The following is a 17,076-nucleotide window of genomic DNA, read 5'->3' on the forward strand; positions in this document are numbered from 1 at the left end:
AAGAAATAGTTTATGAAACTCAAACACAGCAAATATCTGTAGCAGATAAAACCCCTAAATAAAATAGGTGCAGTGTCTTCAGCTTTGTCTTTAAAGCAGAAAGCACCAGCCCAATAATAAATATTACAGTGCCCTCTGCTGGATAAAATGGATATTACTAGCCAGTAAAAGGAAACTTAATCAACTAACTGATGCAATTCACCTGCAGAGACAGGAAAGGAAATAGCCGTTGAACTGAATCTGAGAGGATCAGATTGACTTTGTTGCTTCCCAAATTTCAGTAATTTAACTGCATACGAAAATGAAACAAACAGCCGTCATAAACTTCAAGTGTGTGCTGCTCATATTTTTGTTGACATTTGACTGTAATGCACAGGTAAGTTATTGTGCCTCACTGATAACCTCTTTCGGATTTGTGTTAACAGCTTAATTGTGTATTTCTTTCTGTCTTTAGGTGAATGAAGAAGATACTGAGCAGCCTCCAGGTCAGTCTGCAAATGTTTAACTTGGGATTTTCTATGTTTATATGTCATTTTGTAAGTCTAAATGTTTCAGCCTGTGCTAACAAACTGATTTTAGTTTCATAAAACCTGATCACCAACGCACATGCAAACTTTCTTATGAAATATGACCATTATATTTGAGCTAATTGGATTCTAAATAAACTGTACCTCATTTTGGTAGTTTGACATCGCCCATATGGATTTATGGGAGAGCCTTCCTTATACAGGTTAATATTTGATTGTTTTTATTCAGTGTGAAAGTGAATGATGTTAGTATATTTTCCTGATTTTAAAATATAAAAATAAATAAATAAAATTAAAATGTTGATTATATACAGTACTGAAATCAGCACCTGCCAACTAGGTTGAAAAGTGAATTGCATTAGTAATAATATATAAAACCATTTCTGTTCATTTAATGACATATCTGTCTATTCGGTTCACAGAAGACTCTGGAGCTGAAAACACTTTCTTTGCCTTGCGGAGTTGTCACCGGTTGCTATACAGTGACAGTGGTGAGTTTTTCTCCCCGGACTACCTATGCTCCAATCCTCCCCTGTGGTGCAACTGGACAATCCAGGTGGATCCGAGTAAAAGGATTCATCTCTACCTGGAGGATTTGACCCCTGATGACATCTGTAACCTCAAACAGGACCAAATCCACATTGACGAGCCAGTTGGAGATCTAGCGGGACACAAAGTCTTACAGAAGTGCTGGCAAGAGGCCAAATACACCACCTCCTCCAATATTCTGTATGTAGTGCTACTGATTAGTGGCTGGCCCAACCCCCTGTACAGGGGCTTTTATGGTCGCTACCAGGCATTTGGATCGCCAGTCATTTATAACCCAGGGGAAGGCTTTACAGAGACAAGCAATGAGTCAGAGACATCTCCTGGGCTGATGGACTTCAGTGAATCTGGACCAGGTACAAAGAGGGAACAATTAGCAAGGATGACTGAGCTACCCACGGAGCCCAAGATGCCTGCAGACACAAACACTTGGGTGAGTGGACACAGTGTTAGTCTTAGATGCCTTACGCTGCCTGGCAATATTTCTAACGCTGGCAAAAGCTGCATATTCACTATTAAATTTAAGAATGGGTAAAAAGTAGTCAACGTGTCAATGTTAACGCATCATTGCGATTAACGCAATTAAAAGGTTTTTAACCCATATGGAGCACAGACTGGACAAACTGCCCGAAATGCGTTGACAGAGACATTTCAGGAATTTTGAGGCCTTCTGAGCTCCAGATGGGTTAATTGCCTTAAAAATTGTAATCTTGTAAATTGTGATGTTGGATTAATTGGTGTCAACGCTGACAGCCCTAGTAAAATTACTGTCTAATGTTAAAGATTTCACTCACTGATTAAAAACATGTAGAAAAAAGTTTAGCAACTTCTTTCAGTCCCTCTGCAGTGTAAATCATTTAGGCTTTTTTCTGCACTTTGTTTTGATTTTCTCTTTAATAAATTAACCTTCTAAAATTTTTTTTTTTTTAAATGTCACATTTCATAAAATGTGACATTTTTTTTTAAAAAAGTCACATTTTTTTAACTTAATATATTTCATACATTAAGTGAGGTCACGTGATTACTGTGTGAGTTAGCATTAAAATCAAGGCTACATAGTTTTCTTTTATTTTCCCATCATTCATATAATCTATGTAGCTCAAGTAACAGTGATATAGCTGTTTGGTTAGCTGTAATGTGACAACTGAATTTAATACAATAGTGAATTACACATAAATGTAATATGATTACAATAAGATCCAACATACATTACTTAATCACCAAATTGCCATACTGGATACTGCTCAGGAACTTAAAACATTAATGGTAATGACCCTATATGTCAAAAGGAAACCCAGAGAAGTATAAACAACATGATAAAGACCAGGTAATCTTGCAAAAATCTGCAGTACTTGTTTTGTTTTTTATTTTGCTTGTAAATTCCAGAAAACATTGTAAAACTCTTCGTCTGTCCTTCTTCAGGTGGATGAAAACAACCCTCTGTCCTTGTCTGGGAACTACACGACCATGCCAACTGCATCAGTGTCCACCCAAAGGACCTTCAGATCAGGGAGAGGTATCACTCACACCCAACTAGAAGTCACCACTGACACTACAACAGCAAAACAAATGAATGAGGAGGAATCTACTGTTGCAGAGGATGAGACCACAACTCTGAGCTGGACAGTGAAGGAGAACATAACAGAGGTCAGTCAGACCTCAGTCCAGCTTTCCCCATCCTCTGACAGACAAGAAATACAGCACGCTGATCACACTCATCCTCAGCCTAACATGGTGGAGCCACTGTCGGACCACAGAGCGAACTGTGAGTACATTTGAACACAGACACTCTCCTGGATCTTTCAGGTACTCGTCTTTTTTGTATTGACTAACTGTAATTATATTGCTTGATATAGATATTTTATTTTTTTATTTTGAATCTTTATTTTGAACATGTTGAAAAAGTATAAAAAAAATAGAATTAAAAGAGACAAATGAACAAAGCAAACAAAAGGAAAACGAGCAACCACAACTCCAAATAACGTCCATGTTCAAAAAGGAGCAGGAAGAAGCATAAGCTTATTTAATCCCACCCCTTTTCCACTATCTAGTATCAATAGACTACAGAAATACCTCCTTGCAATTACATTATGTTATGTGTAATTTTTTTTTTTTTTTAATATATACACATATGTTTCTATCTATCCATACATACGTATATACACACATACGCACATATACACATTTTCAATAACCCCATTAACACCTCAAGGATACACAACCTACAATTATTTATTTATATATATATACACATACATATATACCCATACCAACAAACCCGTGCATGCGCACACACATGAAAATATTAGACAAGAACACCCTATCAAATCTCTACCTTTTCCCTGTACCCTGTAAAAACCATATCCTTAAACCGCTTTTTAAACTGCGCCATGCTTGGACATTGCTTCATATCTTTACTTAGTCTGTTCCACAGCTTCACTCCACACACAGAGATGCAAAAACTTTTTAATGTTGTACGGATACGAGGATGTTTTAAATTTAATTCCCCCCTCAAATTGTATCCCCGTTCCCTTTTAGAAAACATTTTTAGAATATTGTCAGGAAGCAGGTTATTTCTTGCTTTACATATAATTTGTGCTGTGAGAAAATGAACCAGATCTGTGAATTTTAGAATTTTTGATTTTAAGAATAGTGGATTTGTATGATCTCTGTAACCAGTTTTATGGATTATCCTTATGGCCCTTTTTTGTAATATAAAGATTGATGATAGCGAACATTTGTAAGTATTGCCCCAAACCTCTGCACAGTAATTCAAATACGGTGCAATCAGGGAACAATAGAGAATGTGGAGTGATTTGTGGTCCAGAATGTGTTTTACTTTACTCAAGATTGAGACACTTCTTGAAATTTTGTTATGTATATGATTTATATGAGACTTCCAGTTTAATTTATCATCTATAATCACACCAAGAAACTTATGTTCAAGTACTCTTTCAATTTCCACACCATCTACATGAATCTGCACTTGTGCATTTCTAAGGGAATTCCCAAATAAGATAATTTTAGTTTTACTTAGATTTAGCGATAGTTTGTTCCTGTTAAACCATTTTTTAATTTTGCACATTTCTGAAGTAATTGTATCCAGCAGCTCCTTTAGATTCCCCCCAGAACAAAAAATATTTGTGTCATCTGCAAATAATACTAATTTTAATATATCAGATGCCTTACAAATATCATTTATATAAATAATAAATCATTTTGGACCCAGTACAGAGCCTTGTGGAACACCACAAGCAATGTCCAAGCATGATGAGGAATGGACACCCAGCTTCACAAATTGTTTCCGGTCACTTAAATAATTTTTCACCCATTGCAGTACAACCCCCCCTAATCCCATACCGTTCCAGTTTATTAATTAATATGTCATGATTGATTGTGTCGAATACTTTCTTGAGATCCAGAAATACTCCAGCTGCATACTGTTTCTGATCTATAGCATTCGTAATCTCCTCAATTGATTCGATTAATGCCAGAGATGTTGATCTTTTTGATCTGAATCCATATTGACTGTCAGAGAGTAATTTATATTTATCTAAGAATTTGTCTAATCGTTTATTAAACAGGTTTTCTAGGATTTTGGAGAATTGTGGTAGTAAAGAAACAGGCCTGTAATTTGTGAAGTGGTGTCTATCCCCGGTTTTATACAGCGGCACAACTTTAGCTATTTTCATTTTGTTTGGCACTTTTCCCGTCTGAAATGATAAGTTGCAAATATATGTTAGAGGTCCTACAATTCCTTCAATGACCTTCTTGACGATTTTCATGTCAATATCATTACAATCAGTAGATGTTTTATATTTACACATGTGTACAATGTCAATTATTTCTTTTTCCTCCACTGATGTGAGGAACATTGAGTTAGGGTTCCTATCAATCAGGTTTTCACTACATTCTACTGATGGCAGTGACTCAGGAATTTGTTCTGCCAGTTTTGGTCCAATATTTACAAAATAATGATTAAAGCTGTTGACCTTATCAGCAGTGTTTTCCATAATATTGCCATTATCGATAAAGTATTGTGGATAACTTTGTTGTCCAGAATTATTTTTAATGATACCGTTTAAAACCTCCCATATTCCTTTCATATTCTGTTTATTGTTGTTCAATATTTTACTATAATACTCCTTTCTACATACACGTATAATATTGGTCAACTTATTTTTGTATTTTTTATATTTATTTTCAGCATCTTTTGTTCTTTGTTTTAGGTATTCCCTATAGAGTGTATTTTTCTTTTTACATGCATTTTGTAAACCCTTAGTGAGCCAGATATGTTTAGTTCTTTGAAATGAGATCATGATCAACTAAATTTTCAATGAACATTTTCAGGTTAAACAGCTATTAAAATTTGAACTTGCTCTTTGATTTTCTAAAAGAGCTGTACATGATACATACGTGAGTAAAAATAAGTTCCACATGTTAAGTGTTTTCCTGTTATAACCTTGTAATTAAGGCCCCTTCAACCCTAACACAAGAATTGACTGTATCCAGAAAGTATTGCCAGTGCTTCACTTGTTCAACATTTTGTGATGTTATAGCCAAAATAGGATTGATTCATTTTCACCTCAAAATTCTACACACACCACAAAACAATGCAATGACAAAGTGAAAAACTTGAAATTCTTACACTTTAATAAAAAAAAATGGAAAAACAAAAATGGAACATGTAGATAAATATTTATAGCCTTTGTAATGACACTCAGAGGTGAGCTCAGGTGCATCCAGTTTCCAATTATCATCTGCCAGACGATTCAACAACCTTATTGGAGTTCACCTGTGGTAAATTTAGTTGATTGTACTTGATCTGAAAATAAACTATATAGTTGATTTTTATACTTTCATGCTTTTTTCCCTCTTATTTCTAAATTTTGTTTTGCCATGTTTTATTATATTGTATTGCTGTTATTGTTTGTGCTATTGTAAGGTGACCTTGAGGGTCTTAAAGGCGCCTATAAATACAACTTATTATTATTATTACAGTGCATGTGAAAGAATATGTCAAAATGTGGGATAAGTGATGCACTCTAGATACTTTTGGATGTACTATAAAGAAATGGGGCTTTTTTGCCGAACAAAAGCGCACACAAATAATCTATGTGGTCGAGTGGTGTTGAATTATGTTAAGTGTAGATAAGCACTGGGTTACACAACTGGTTCATTCGTGGGAAGTCGGAGAGGGGTTTGGTTTTTTGTTTTTTTTATTGTGTGGTTTTTGTTTTGTTTTTTGTCCCTCATAGCAAACATGAAAAATGACTCAGAAATTCAACATTTTCCTGGTGGTGAGTATTGAGCAAGAATGTCTTATTTATTTATTTTCTGAAGTGTGAGTTCTTTTTATCTGGCTAAATTGCCATTGTACCTTATGCTGAACACACAGTCTGGTCATGAGCAGGATTTTAAAAATGTTTTATAGATAGATTTACTCATTTATTAAAAAAAAAAAAAAAGTCATTCCCTTCTCTCCCCTGCGGGTGGTCTATCCTTCAAGCTAGGGTCCTCTACCAGAGTCCTGCGAGCTTGAGGGTCCTGTGCAGTATCTTTGCTATTTATATGACTGCGCTGTTCTGAAAAGAGTTCTCAGATGTTATTCCTCAGATCTTAGCTTGGGAGTCACTGCACCAAGTGCACCGAATACCACTGGGACCACTGTTACCTTCATCCTCCAGATCTTCTTGAGCTCTTCTTTGAGCCCTTGGTACCTTTCATGTTCCTTCTTCCTGATGTTGCTGTCATTTGGTATTGCTACATCTATAACTACGGTTATCTTCCTCTGCTTGTCCACCACTACTATGCCCAGTTTGTTAGCCATCACCAGCTTTTTTTTTTATATATCTGGAAGTCCCACAGGATCTTGGCTCACTCATTCTTGACCACCCTAGGGGCTTCTCCTATTTTGACCTTGGGACTTTCAGGCTGGCACAGATGTTCCTGTATACTATGCTGGCCACTTGGTTGTGGTGCACCCTGCTGTTATGTGTTGGGGCATCTTTACTTAGGCTGCATCTGGGATCTTGCCCAGTGTGGTAGACCCCCACCTCTCTTGTACTTAGGGCTTGTTCCTGTGCTGCCATGATTAGAGCCTGTGTGCTGTCTTTCACTCCAGCTTTGTCCAGTTTCTGGTAGGATTTCTGGATATCAGCGACTTCCTCTATCTATACCATACAGGGGCCCATCCTTCCATGATGCTTCTTCTCCTTGCTCCTCTTCTTTCTTTCTGCTGCCTGAGGTATTCACTAAGTACAGGGAGTGCAGAATTATTAGGCAAATGAGTATTTTGTCCACATCATCTTCTTCATGCATGTTGTCTTACTCCAAGCTGTATAGGCTCGAAAGCCTACTACCAATTAAGCATATTAGGTGATGTGCATCTCTGTAATGAGAAGGGGTGTGGTCTAATGACATCAACACCCTATATCAGGTGTGCATAATTATTAGGCAATGTCCTTTGGCAAAATGGGTCAAAAGAAGGACTTGACAGGCTCAGAAAAGTCAAAAATAGTGAGATATCTTGCAGAGGGATGCAGCAGTCTCAAAATTGCAAAGCTTCTGAAGCGTGATCATCGAACAATCAAGCGTTTCATTCAAAATAGTCAACAGGGTCGCAAGAAGCGTGTGGAAAAAACCAAGGCGCAAAATAACTGCCCATGAACTGAGAAAAGTCAAGCGTGCAGCTGCCAAGATGCCACTTGCCACCAGTTTGGCCATATTTCAGAGCTGCAACATCACTGGAGTGCCCAAAAGCACAAGGTGTGCAATACTCAGAGACATGGCCAAGGGAAGAAAGGCTGAAAGACGACCACCACTGAACAAGACACACAAGCTGAAACGTCAAGACTGAGCCAAGAAATATCTCAAGACTGGTTTTTCTAAGGTTTTATGGACTGATGAAATGAGAGTGAGTCTTGATGGGCCAGATGGATGGGCCCGTGGCTGGATTGGTAAAGGGCAGAGAGCTCCAGTCCGACTCAGACGCCAGCAAGGTGGAGGTGGAGTACTGGTTTGGGCTGGTATCATCAAAGATGAGCTTGTGGGGCCTTTTCGGGTTGAGGATGGAGTCAAGCTCAACTCCCAGTCCTACTGCCAGTTTCTGGAAGACACCTTCTTCAAGCAGTGGTACAGGAAGAAGTCTGCATCCTTCAAGAAAAACATGATTTTCATGCAGGACAATGCTCCATCACACGCGTCCAAGTACTCCACAGCGTGGCTGGCAAGAAAGGGTATAAAAGAGGAAAAACTAATGACATGGCCTCCTTGTTCACCTGATCTGAACCCCATTGAGAACCTGTGGTCCATCATCAAATGTGAGATTTACAAGGAGGGAAAACAGTACACCTCTCTGAACAGTGTCTGGGAGGCTGTGGTTGCTGCTGCACGCAATGTTGATGGTGAACAGATCAAAACACTGACAGAATCCATGGATGGCAGGCTTTTGAGTGTCCTTGCAAAGAAAGGTGGCTATATTGGTCGCTGGTTTGTTTTTGTTTTGTTTTTGAATGTCAGAAATGTATATTTGTGAATGTGGAGATGTTATATTGGTGTCACTGGTAAAAATAAATAATTGAAATGGATATATATATATATATATATATATATATATATATATATATATATATATATATTTTTTTTTTTTTTTTTGTTAAGTTGCCTAATAATTATGCACAGTAATAGTCACCTGCACACACAGATATCCCCCTAAAATAGCTAAAACTAAAAACAAACTAAAAACTACTTCCAAAAACATTCAGCTTTGATATTAATGAGTTTTTTGGGTTCATTGAGAACATGGTTGTTGTTCAATAATAAAATTATTCCTCAAAAATACAACTTGCCTAATAATTCTGCACTCCCTGTACACAATTGGTTGTGGCCATTGGTTGTACTCATAGATGTTTGTGTACATTCTCACTGAAGGCATCGAAATTATGAATGAACACACATGTAATTTTGTAGTAGATAAAAGTATGAAATGACTCATAACATGCTTTATACTTTAGTCTTCAAAATAGCCAACCTTTGCTTTGATTACTGCTTTGCACACTCTTGGATTTCTCTCGATGAGCTTTGAGGTTGTCACCTGAGCTGGTTTTCCAACAGTCTTGAAGGAGTTCCCAGAGATGCTGAACACTTGTTGGCCCTTTTGCCTTCACTCTGCGCTCCATCTCATCCCAAACCATCTTGACTGGGTTTTAGGTCAGGTGACACTGGAGGCCAGGACATCTGGCGCAGCACTCCATCACTGTCCTTCTTGGTCAAATAGCCCTTACACATCCTGGAGGTATGTTTGGGGTCATTGTCCTGTTGAAAAATACATGGTAGTCCAACTAAATGCAAACCGGATGAGATGGCAGGATGCTGTGGTAACCATGCTGGTTCTGTGTGCCTTTTAATTTTGAATAAATGCCCAACAATGTCCAATACTTGTGTTTGTTGGCACAAACAAATCTCTTCTGCTTGTTGTGGTTTCTTAGCAGCTATTTGACCATAAAGGTCTGATTCACACAGTCTCCTCTGAACAGTTGATGTAGAGATGTGTCTGCTACTGGAACTCTGTGTGGCATTTATTTGGGCTTAATCTGAGTCGCTGTTAACTTCAGATTTCTGAGGTTGGTGACTCGGATGAATATATCCTCAGCAGCAGAGTTGACTCTTGGTCTTTCTTTCCTGGGGCATCCTCATCCAGTTTCATCAATAGTGCTTGATGGTTTTTGAGACTGCACTTGGCAACACAGTCAAAGTTTGAGGAATTTTCCAGACTGACTGACCTTCAGTTCTTAAAGTCATGATGGACTGTCATTTCTCTTTATTTAGCTGATTGGTTCTTGGTATAATATAATTTCTAGTAGTTGTCAAATAGAACTTTCAGCTTTGTACCAACCTGACTTCTGCAGAACACAACTGATCATCCCAACTCCATTAAGAAGGTATGAAATTCCACAATCGAACCCTGACAGGTGACTACATCCTGAAGGTCATTGAGAAAAGGCCAAGGGATTGCAGCGCTGTCAAGAAAGCAAAGGGTGGCTACTTTCAGGAATCTGAAATATAGAGTATATTTAGAGTTTTGTTTTTTTTCTTTGCTACATACATCTTGCTTCATATATTTGATGTCTACAGTGTAGAACGTAGTAAAATTAAAGAAAAAAAAAACATTTAATGAGAAGGTGTGTCCAAACTTTGTGTATGCCTGTATGTCTAATCTGGAGATCAACTTTAATTTTATCTGAGCTACCAGTGAAACTGTTAATATAATGACTTTATTTTGGTCTTCTGAAATCTCTCTGACAGATCACCTGCTTGAAGTGGCCATAGAGATCAACTTTAGTCAGGATTTGCTGAAGTCTTGGGACAACCTGGCCAGATCACTGCTGCTTTCAGTAAAAGCTTTGGTGCGCGTGTGTGTGTGTGTGTGTACGTGCGTGTCATATGTAGCATGTTTTTGTTTTTTGTTTTTTTTTTTGTTTTTGTAATAAATATAAAAAACAAAGCTTCATTGACGCATTAAGAAATGGTGAAGGCCCAGACTAAACTTTGTACATGGCTTTTGTTTCTGTAGATCAGCAAACAGCTGGAGGCTCTGCATGCACAACTGTCGGTGTCTTCCAAAAGAATAAAAAGGTTTGTAGAAAACATCCTCACAAGTCTTTCCATTAATGCTGAAGTATAAGTTTGTCTTTGAATGAGACTGTCTTTTCTGAGTGAACCTATGCAGAAAAGAACTGCAACTCCACACGTAAATACCATTGGTCTAATCTTGCAAAACCGACCACGACTGGATGAAAGTATAGATGGGATCAGATGTAAAATGTAATTTGAACACTTGTACACTTGAGATGTTTCTTCTATTTCACTACAGTTTTGCCACTTTGTTTTGTGTCAGTAGTTTTACAATTTTTATGCTCTTGTGCAGTGTTGTGTTGATTCTGAAGTTGCTGAATTTGGGTTTCTGTTTAGGGTTTTACTTTTATTGTAGTGTTTAAAGTTTTAAATTGTATTATTTAAGTCCCTGTTTGGTTTCTTTGGAGTTCTGGGTACCTGTTTAGATTGCCTCATTGTTCTAGGGTTTGTATTAAACTTTGGCTCCAATTTTGATGTTCTTGTGTTTAACTTGATCAGTTTCCTTATTTTGGTCCTCCTCTGTCTTGTCTTTCTGTTTATGCTTTTGTCCCCTAGTTTTCGATTCTGTTTTCTTTAGTGCTCTGTGTAAGTTTTAGTTCCTGTCTCTGTCTTCCCATGATTGTTCTTATCTGTGTTAATTATGCTCAGTGTCTGCTATCGCCGTTTCATTGTCTGATACCCGTTGTTCTGCTGTGGTTGTTGGAATTTTCATTTGCTTCACATTTTGGACATTTTGACTGTCACTCTGGGACTCCATGTCCAACTTGGGGAAAAAAGGGTGCCTTTTACTTTGTATCCAGCATATAGGACCAGACCTTTTCCCCACCTCTCTCATTCATTTTCCTCTTTTGCTACCATACTAAAAACAAATCCTGGAAACTCCACTTGAGAACTGTGGACTGGTGTATTTATTACATTAAACCTCACTCTGCAGCGCCTGAACTTATGTCATTGTGTAGTCTGTTTTAGACTCAATAATGAAACGGGATCTATGGACCATAAAGCTGCTTTACTGTTAAGGTATATGTTACGGTACATAATTACAGGTTTTGTGCACAGGTTGCATGCAGGAGTGCTGTACATCCTCTGGCTGCAAGTTAGACAGGGACCTAGAGGCATGCATGTCCACAGGGGCATCCACTCTGCTCTCCAGGGGCTCATTGAAGTTGATGCCAGTGGCAAAGGAAATCTGAGAAAGGCAATCATTATGTCTGTGTCGACTGCAGGTATGGAAGTGTCCAAAATTGCTTGGTAATGTTACTCTGGACAAATCTGTAAACAGGAAGGAGTCAAAAACAGTGATTACTGATAAATACATATTTGATTACACTAATTGTTTTTACATAGTTTATTTTAAATGCATATAATACTAAACACATTATCAGCTAAAAGTTCTGTGCATGTCTGTTTCAGATGTTAATGAGTGTGGGACCCAGCTTGCTCAATGTGACTTCAATGCAGACTGTGTGAACCAGTTTGGCTCCTACTCATGCCATTGCCGGGCAGGCTTTCAGGATAACTCCCGCCTGGGATCAGGAGGAACCATCTGTGTGGACATGAAGGCTGCAGGTATGTTTGACCCATATCAGAAATCTTAGTTAGACTTGCAGATATTCTGCTTTATTTCAGCTGCTGATCTCCTGTTTTGTTTGGCGGGGTTTTCGTTTTCCCTTCAGGTTGCAGCTCACGCCTGTCCACTGAAGCCAAAGGTGTATACGTCCTTTTCTTCCTGCTCAGCTCACTAATTCTTGCGCTGCTGGTGGTTGCTGGCATGTTCTACCATCGTCACCACCGGGGAAAATTCCTAGTTCGCTGCCACAGCAACAGCAGCTTATCCCCTTCTGACCCCAACAACAACCACCAGCATCCTGAGGAAAACTACTCCAATCCCGCTGACTCTGACCCGCCTCCCCCATCTCCACCTGCCTGGGGTCCCAGAGAGTGCTGGGGCCATGTAAAGGAGCAACGGCAAGTTGTGGATCTGCAGCTGCTGCGCTTCAATCTGCTGCACCCTCCAGACCGCTACATGGATCAGCAGGAGGGTGTGAACAGTCAATGATAATTAATCTTAATTATATTCAGTAAAATGTCTTCTTTAAATTTACTTTCGTTTTTTTTGTCTGCATTTTGCACTATTTGTAAATTGCACAATTAAAGGCACAATGAAAAGCATTTTTATTCCTTGAAGTGCAAAACATGTCTTGAGAGAAGACTGTTGTAATAATAATAATAATAATAATAATAATAATAATAATAATAATAATAATAATAATAATAATAATAAATCTTATTTGAAAGTGCCTTTCAAGACACCAGAGGACACTTAACAATAGAATAAAACTCTAGCCCCCACCCCCAAAGGGGGTCGGTTGCCCTCGGCCTGGGGCTCGGTCACTCTGGCACAGCTGGCTGCCGGCGGAGCTCACGGGCGCGTCACTGCAACCCCCCCCCCCCCCCCGGCTTCTGCTCCACGGCTGCTGAGTGAGCCCTCATCTGGGACTCTCCTCAGCTCTTTCTGGGACAGTGGCGCGGCTGCCCCTCTGTTGGTCTTTCTTGGTCTCTTGTGCTCTGAGGGCCTCTGGATGGCTGGAGCCTGGATCTCCTCCATACCTGCTTCATGCCCTGGAGGACGGGGCTGTGGCCCCCCACACCCTCTAGCAGATCATTACATGAAGGAACCTTTTAAATACAAGCGCGTCCATGCTCACAGGTGTACACACGGGTGCTCACAGACACAAACTACACCCTTTTTGGCTCCTACCTCAAAGCACACTGTGTTCTGTTGATCTTATGTGCTGCACAATAATATTCCATATTTAGTATTTACTGTTATATTCACATAGATTATTGCGATGATGTTCTGATGTGACACGGAGCAGTATCATCTGTAGTCCTGCAGCGCGGTCACAGCTTATCATATATCGTCTCAGCTTCCTGTTTCCTCTTCCCCTTTTTTTTTTTTTTTTTTTTTTTTTTTTTTTGGCTTGTTTTCTCTTTTTTTCTTTCTTAACAGGTGATCCAGGTGATTGATATTTGTATTTTTTGTCTGTTTGTTTTGTTGGTTTTTGTTTTTTGCCCTTTATCACCGTCGCTCTTCCCCAATGTTTTTCTTTCCCTCCCTCTCTTTCATTCTCCCTTTTCTTTCCCCCAGTCATGTCTGTCCCGTGTGTAGCAAGTGAAAATAAAATGAACAATAAAAGCAAAGGTGAATCAAATAGACCAATACGGCAAGGCCGGGATAGTCCATTTGGTAAAGTAAATCTGTTGGGCATCTTTCTTTGCCTTTAGACAATAATTCTGATGGCAAAAGAGCCAAGCTGTGGGAGGGGGGAGAATAAAACACATAATATAACAATGACAACAAAGGAAAAATTAGAAAAAAGCACAAAATAAAATGATAAATCCAAGTCAAAAAATGTACCGGTCAATAGCGGCAGCCAGACGCACTAGCATTCACTCAAGCCAGAAGTATTCACGGCTTGAGTGAATGTGGGATTTACATGGAAAAAGCCTATAAAACAAAAATTTAGGATACTAAAACTATAGATCAAAACAAATCGCCAATACAACTTTGATACATAAGATATTTGAGCTAACTTTTATAGTCTAGTGTCAGGCAGAAGATGCCTGCCTGGGACAGCTCATAGGGGAGCAGTAATATAACACATGTATAGTGTATGGGGTCTATTAAATAAGATTCAAACTATTGCAGCAGTACCTTTAATGCCTTTTGAATGCTCTAATCGCTGTTAAAAGCCATAAGATTCTTTGTAACTGTTACCAATGCTGTTTTTGTACTGTGATGAAATCTGAATCTTGAGTAAAATTCTTTAAATAAACATTCCTCTGCAGATGATCAGTTAGCTGTTTTGTAACTAGTCTTTTTTTAGAATTGTTGAGATAAAAGGAATGTCTGCATGCAGCCTGAGTCCACCAAAGCCTGGCAGCTTACCCGAACACTGTATGTCGCTCTTGGGACCCCAATGACATGGAACACCTGACCAACCTCCATCAATGGACACTCCCGCCGCATATGTCCTGTCACCCGCATCTCTAACACTTCTGCCTTAGCATTGGTGTGGCCCGCCGTGGGTCAGCGCTGGCAGGACCTGGTGAGGCAGATCTGGGAGAAAGGGGTTAGTGTCCTGTAGCTGCAGTGGCTGCTCTGCCAGGGCAGGGCCGTGGGGACCTGGAAATAGCCTCGTCCCACTAGCTGCCAGCTGCAACCCTCCACCTCCTCTGGCTGCGTGGCCGTCAGCATGACCTGACAGCCGCGCCTCTCTTTCCAACGGCACAGGTAGCCAGGTAGCCTGGCATGCCTCTGCCATTGCCTGTAATGTTTCAAGGAACACCTGAGGGTCGTAGCCTGCCCCCATCCTATGTGGCGTCACTGCCACTGTAGGGGGTAGGGGAGGTGCAGTGGGAGAGTCAGCCCGACCAGCCTCTCCAGCACTTGTTCTGGTGTCAGCCTGGTCCTGCAGCTTATCCAACTGAGCTCTCTACATCCCATTAAAAGAACATTGAAAGGACTGTAGGAATGCGTCTACCAATACCGTGCTGGTCAAGGACACTCCTACAGGACACATGCCGTACTGTGGTCGCAGCTTCAAGCCAGCCAGCCTGCATCATTGCATGTAAAGAGTGAAGTGTAGTCTGTGCTGGCCCACCCAGTCCAAACCACTTTAATAGGCTTACAGCAGCTAATCCAGCACAGTGTGCTGACACATTGGGAGTCTGCTGACCTTACTCTGCTTTATTACAGGGTACTTGTTCCCTCAGACCTTCACTGCTCAAAACAGGAAATCAGCTACAGTTTCTCTACATCTTCATTCAGGGGGAAATATTGGAACGATTTTCATCAGGTTTGCATAAAAAAATTATTCAATTTGAATGATGACAATGACGTCTAAGTTGATCTCATTTTTGCTCTAACACGTTAAAACTATCAGCTTTTTAAAAAAGAAAATCTTTCTGTTAGGGGGGGGGGTTAATTGTTGACTGATAATCAGCTTTAACTTATAGGCTTCGACTGCATTGGAAAGCTAGTTTTCAGGAAAATCTGCAATGCATTTGTCATCTAATGCAGTCCACAATTAATTAAGTCAGCTTCCTTTTTACTTCATTGATGGTATTAAGATTTTTTCTAGATTTTTTTCCCACCATTTACTCAGATCCCTGCCTCCTGTTAAAAGAAACTCCTTCTTTGTCCTTTGACTGAATGCTCCTTATGTCTATCAGGTAGATTCTCCAAGGACAGCATCACTTGGTTGCTGTCTGTAAGGTAAGGAGGAGTGGTTGTTGGTGGTGGTAATAGTAGATCCACCCTCAGCTATCTTCCTCACTTGGAAACCTGAGGTCACTCCTCCTCTATCGCTCTCCAACCAGAGAGGCATGCTGAGCATGACCTTCCAGGCAGCATCCTCCAACCTTAATCCTGTGCAACCCTCCCACACATGCACAGAATCCCAACTGTTTTTCACTGCCCTAAAACAATAATAAAGTCCTACAGTAAAAAAGCGTCTCTAATTCCATTACCTTCCTGTATTGCATTTATTTCATTTTATTGTAGTTTATTTTCAATGTGTATCCTGTTTTTCTTTGTTTTGTCTTTGATTCTGAGAAAGCTATGTCACTGAAAACATTTCAGATGACTAAAGCATTAGTCAATTTTCTTGTGGGCAGTGAAGACTGGAATCCTTATGTTACTAGTTGACAAAGTGATAAAGAAGGTATTAAGGTATTAAGGCGTTAGAAATTTAAAATGTTTCTAATTACATTTCTGACATTCAACTTAATAGAAGAATAATGAAGGATTACTGTAATACATTTTTTTTTCATCTGGAAAGGAATTAAAACTCGTAATTGTATTAATTCGATTTGTCTATATTATTTATTTATATTGTTCACTAACCATATTTATGTTCTCAGATGTTTTAACACCTCCAGCACTTGAATGCTCTCAAGCGAACATGTCAAATTCACAGGAAATATTTTCATAGTAATGGCTATATTCATAAAGTGATATTGCTGTATTCATGGCCTACAATATTTCAATTTGAAAAGCTCTGTGATCTCTCTTCTTGATTCTCCATCAGATAAAAACATAATCACTTGACACAAGACAATACTCAACAGTGGCGTCTGTGACTTTTATAAACATTTAATATCTATCTATTAGGGGTGCAACGATACACAAAATTCACGGTTCGGTTCGGTTCGATACTTTGGTGTCACGGTTCGATATTTTTTCGATACAAAAAAAATGTTCATGCATTTTTAATTTGTCATTTATTAAAATTATAAATATATATTTTAACTCAAAAGTACAGTTTTTAAATTTAACCCTAACCCTTGTGCATGTTTTTTA

At 39.1% G+C, this 17,076-nt stretch overlaps 1 protein-coding gene across 4 annotated transcripts; it reads left to right on the forward strand.

Annotated features, from left to right (window-relative positions):
• Nucleotides 1-200: 200 nt before the first annotated feature.
• On the forward strand, nucleotides 201-12,881 carry zgc:66455 (uncharacterized). Of its 4 annotated transcripts, XM_012922141.3 has the most exons (11): nucleotides 201-376; nucleotides 455-485; nucleotides 950-1,506; nucleotides 2,496-2,589; nucleotides 2,671-2,838; nucleotides 6,332-6,373; nucleotides 10,380-10,480; nucleotides 10,648-10,709; nucleotides 11,769-11,935; nucleotides 12,123-12,278; nucleotides 12,386-12,881. In XM_012922141.3, the coding sequence occupies exons 1-11, from the start codon at nucleotides 302-304 to the stop codon at nucleotides 12,766-12,768; spliced, it is 1,836 nt and encodes a 611-aa protein (XP_012777595.2). In that variant the 5' UTR covers nucleotides 201-301; the 3' UTR covers nucleotides 12,769-12,881. The 4 variants fall into 4 exon arrangements, with proteins under 4 accessions (XP_012777595.2, XP_014262749.2, XP_023007959.2 ...); XM_014407263.3 differs by having other exon boundaries at nucleotides 2,496-2,838; XM_023152191.3 differs by having other exon boundaries at nucleotides 953-1,506; nucleotides 2,496-2,838.
• Nucleotides 12,882-17,076: the final 4,195 nt, after the last annotated feature.

Source organism: Maylandia zebra, linkage group LG6 (genome assembly GCF_041146795.1).
Source record: "Maylandia zebra isolate NMK-2024a linkage group LG6, Mzebra_GT3a, whole genome shotgun sequence".
Taxonomy (NCBI): domain Eukaryota; kingdom Metazoa; phylum Chordata; class Actinopteri; order Cichliformes; family Cichlidae; genus Maylandia; species Maylandia zebra.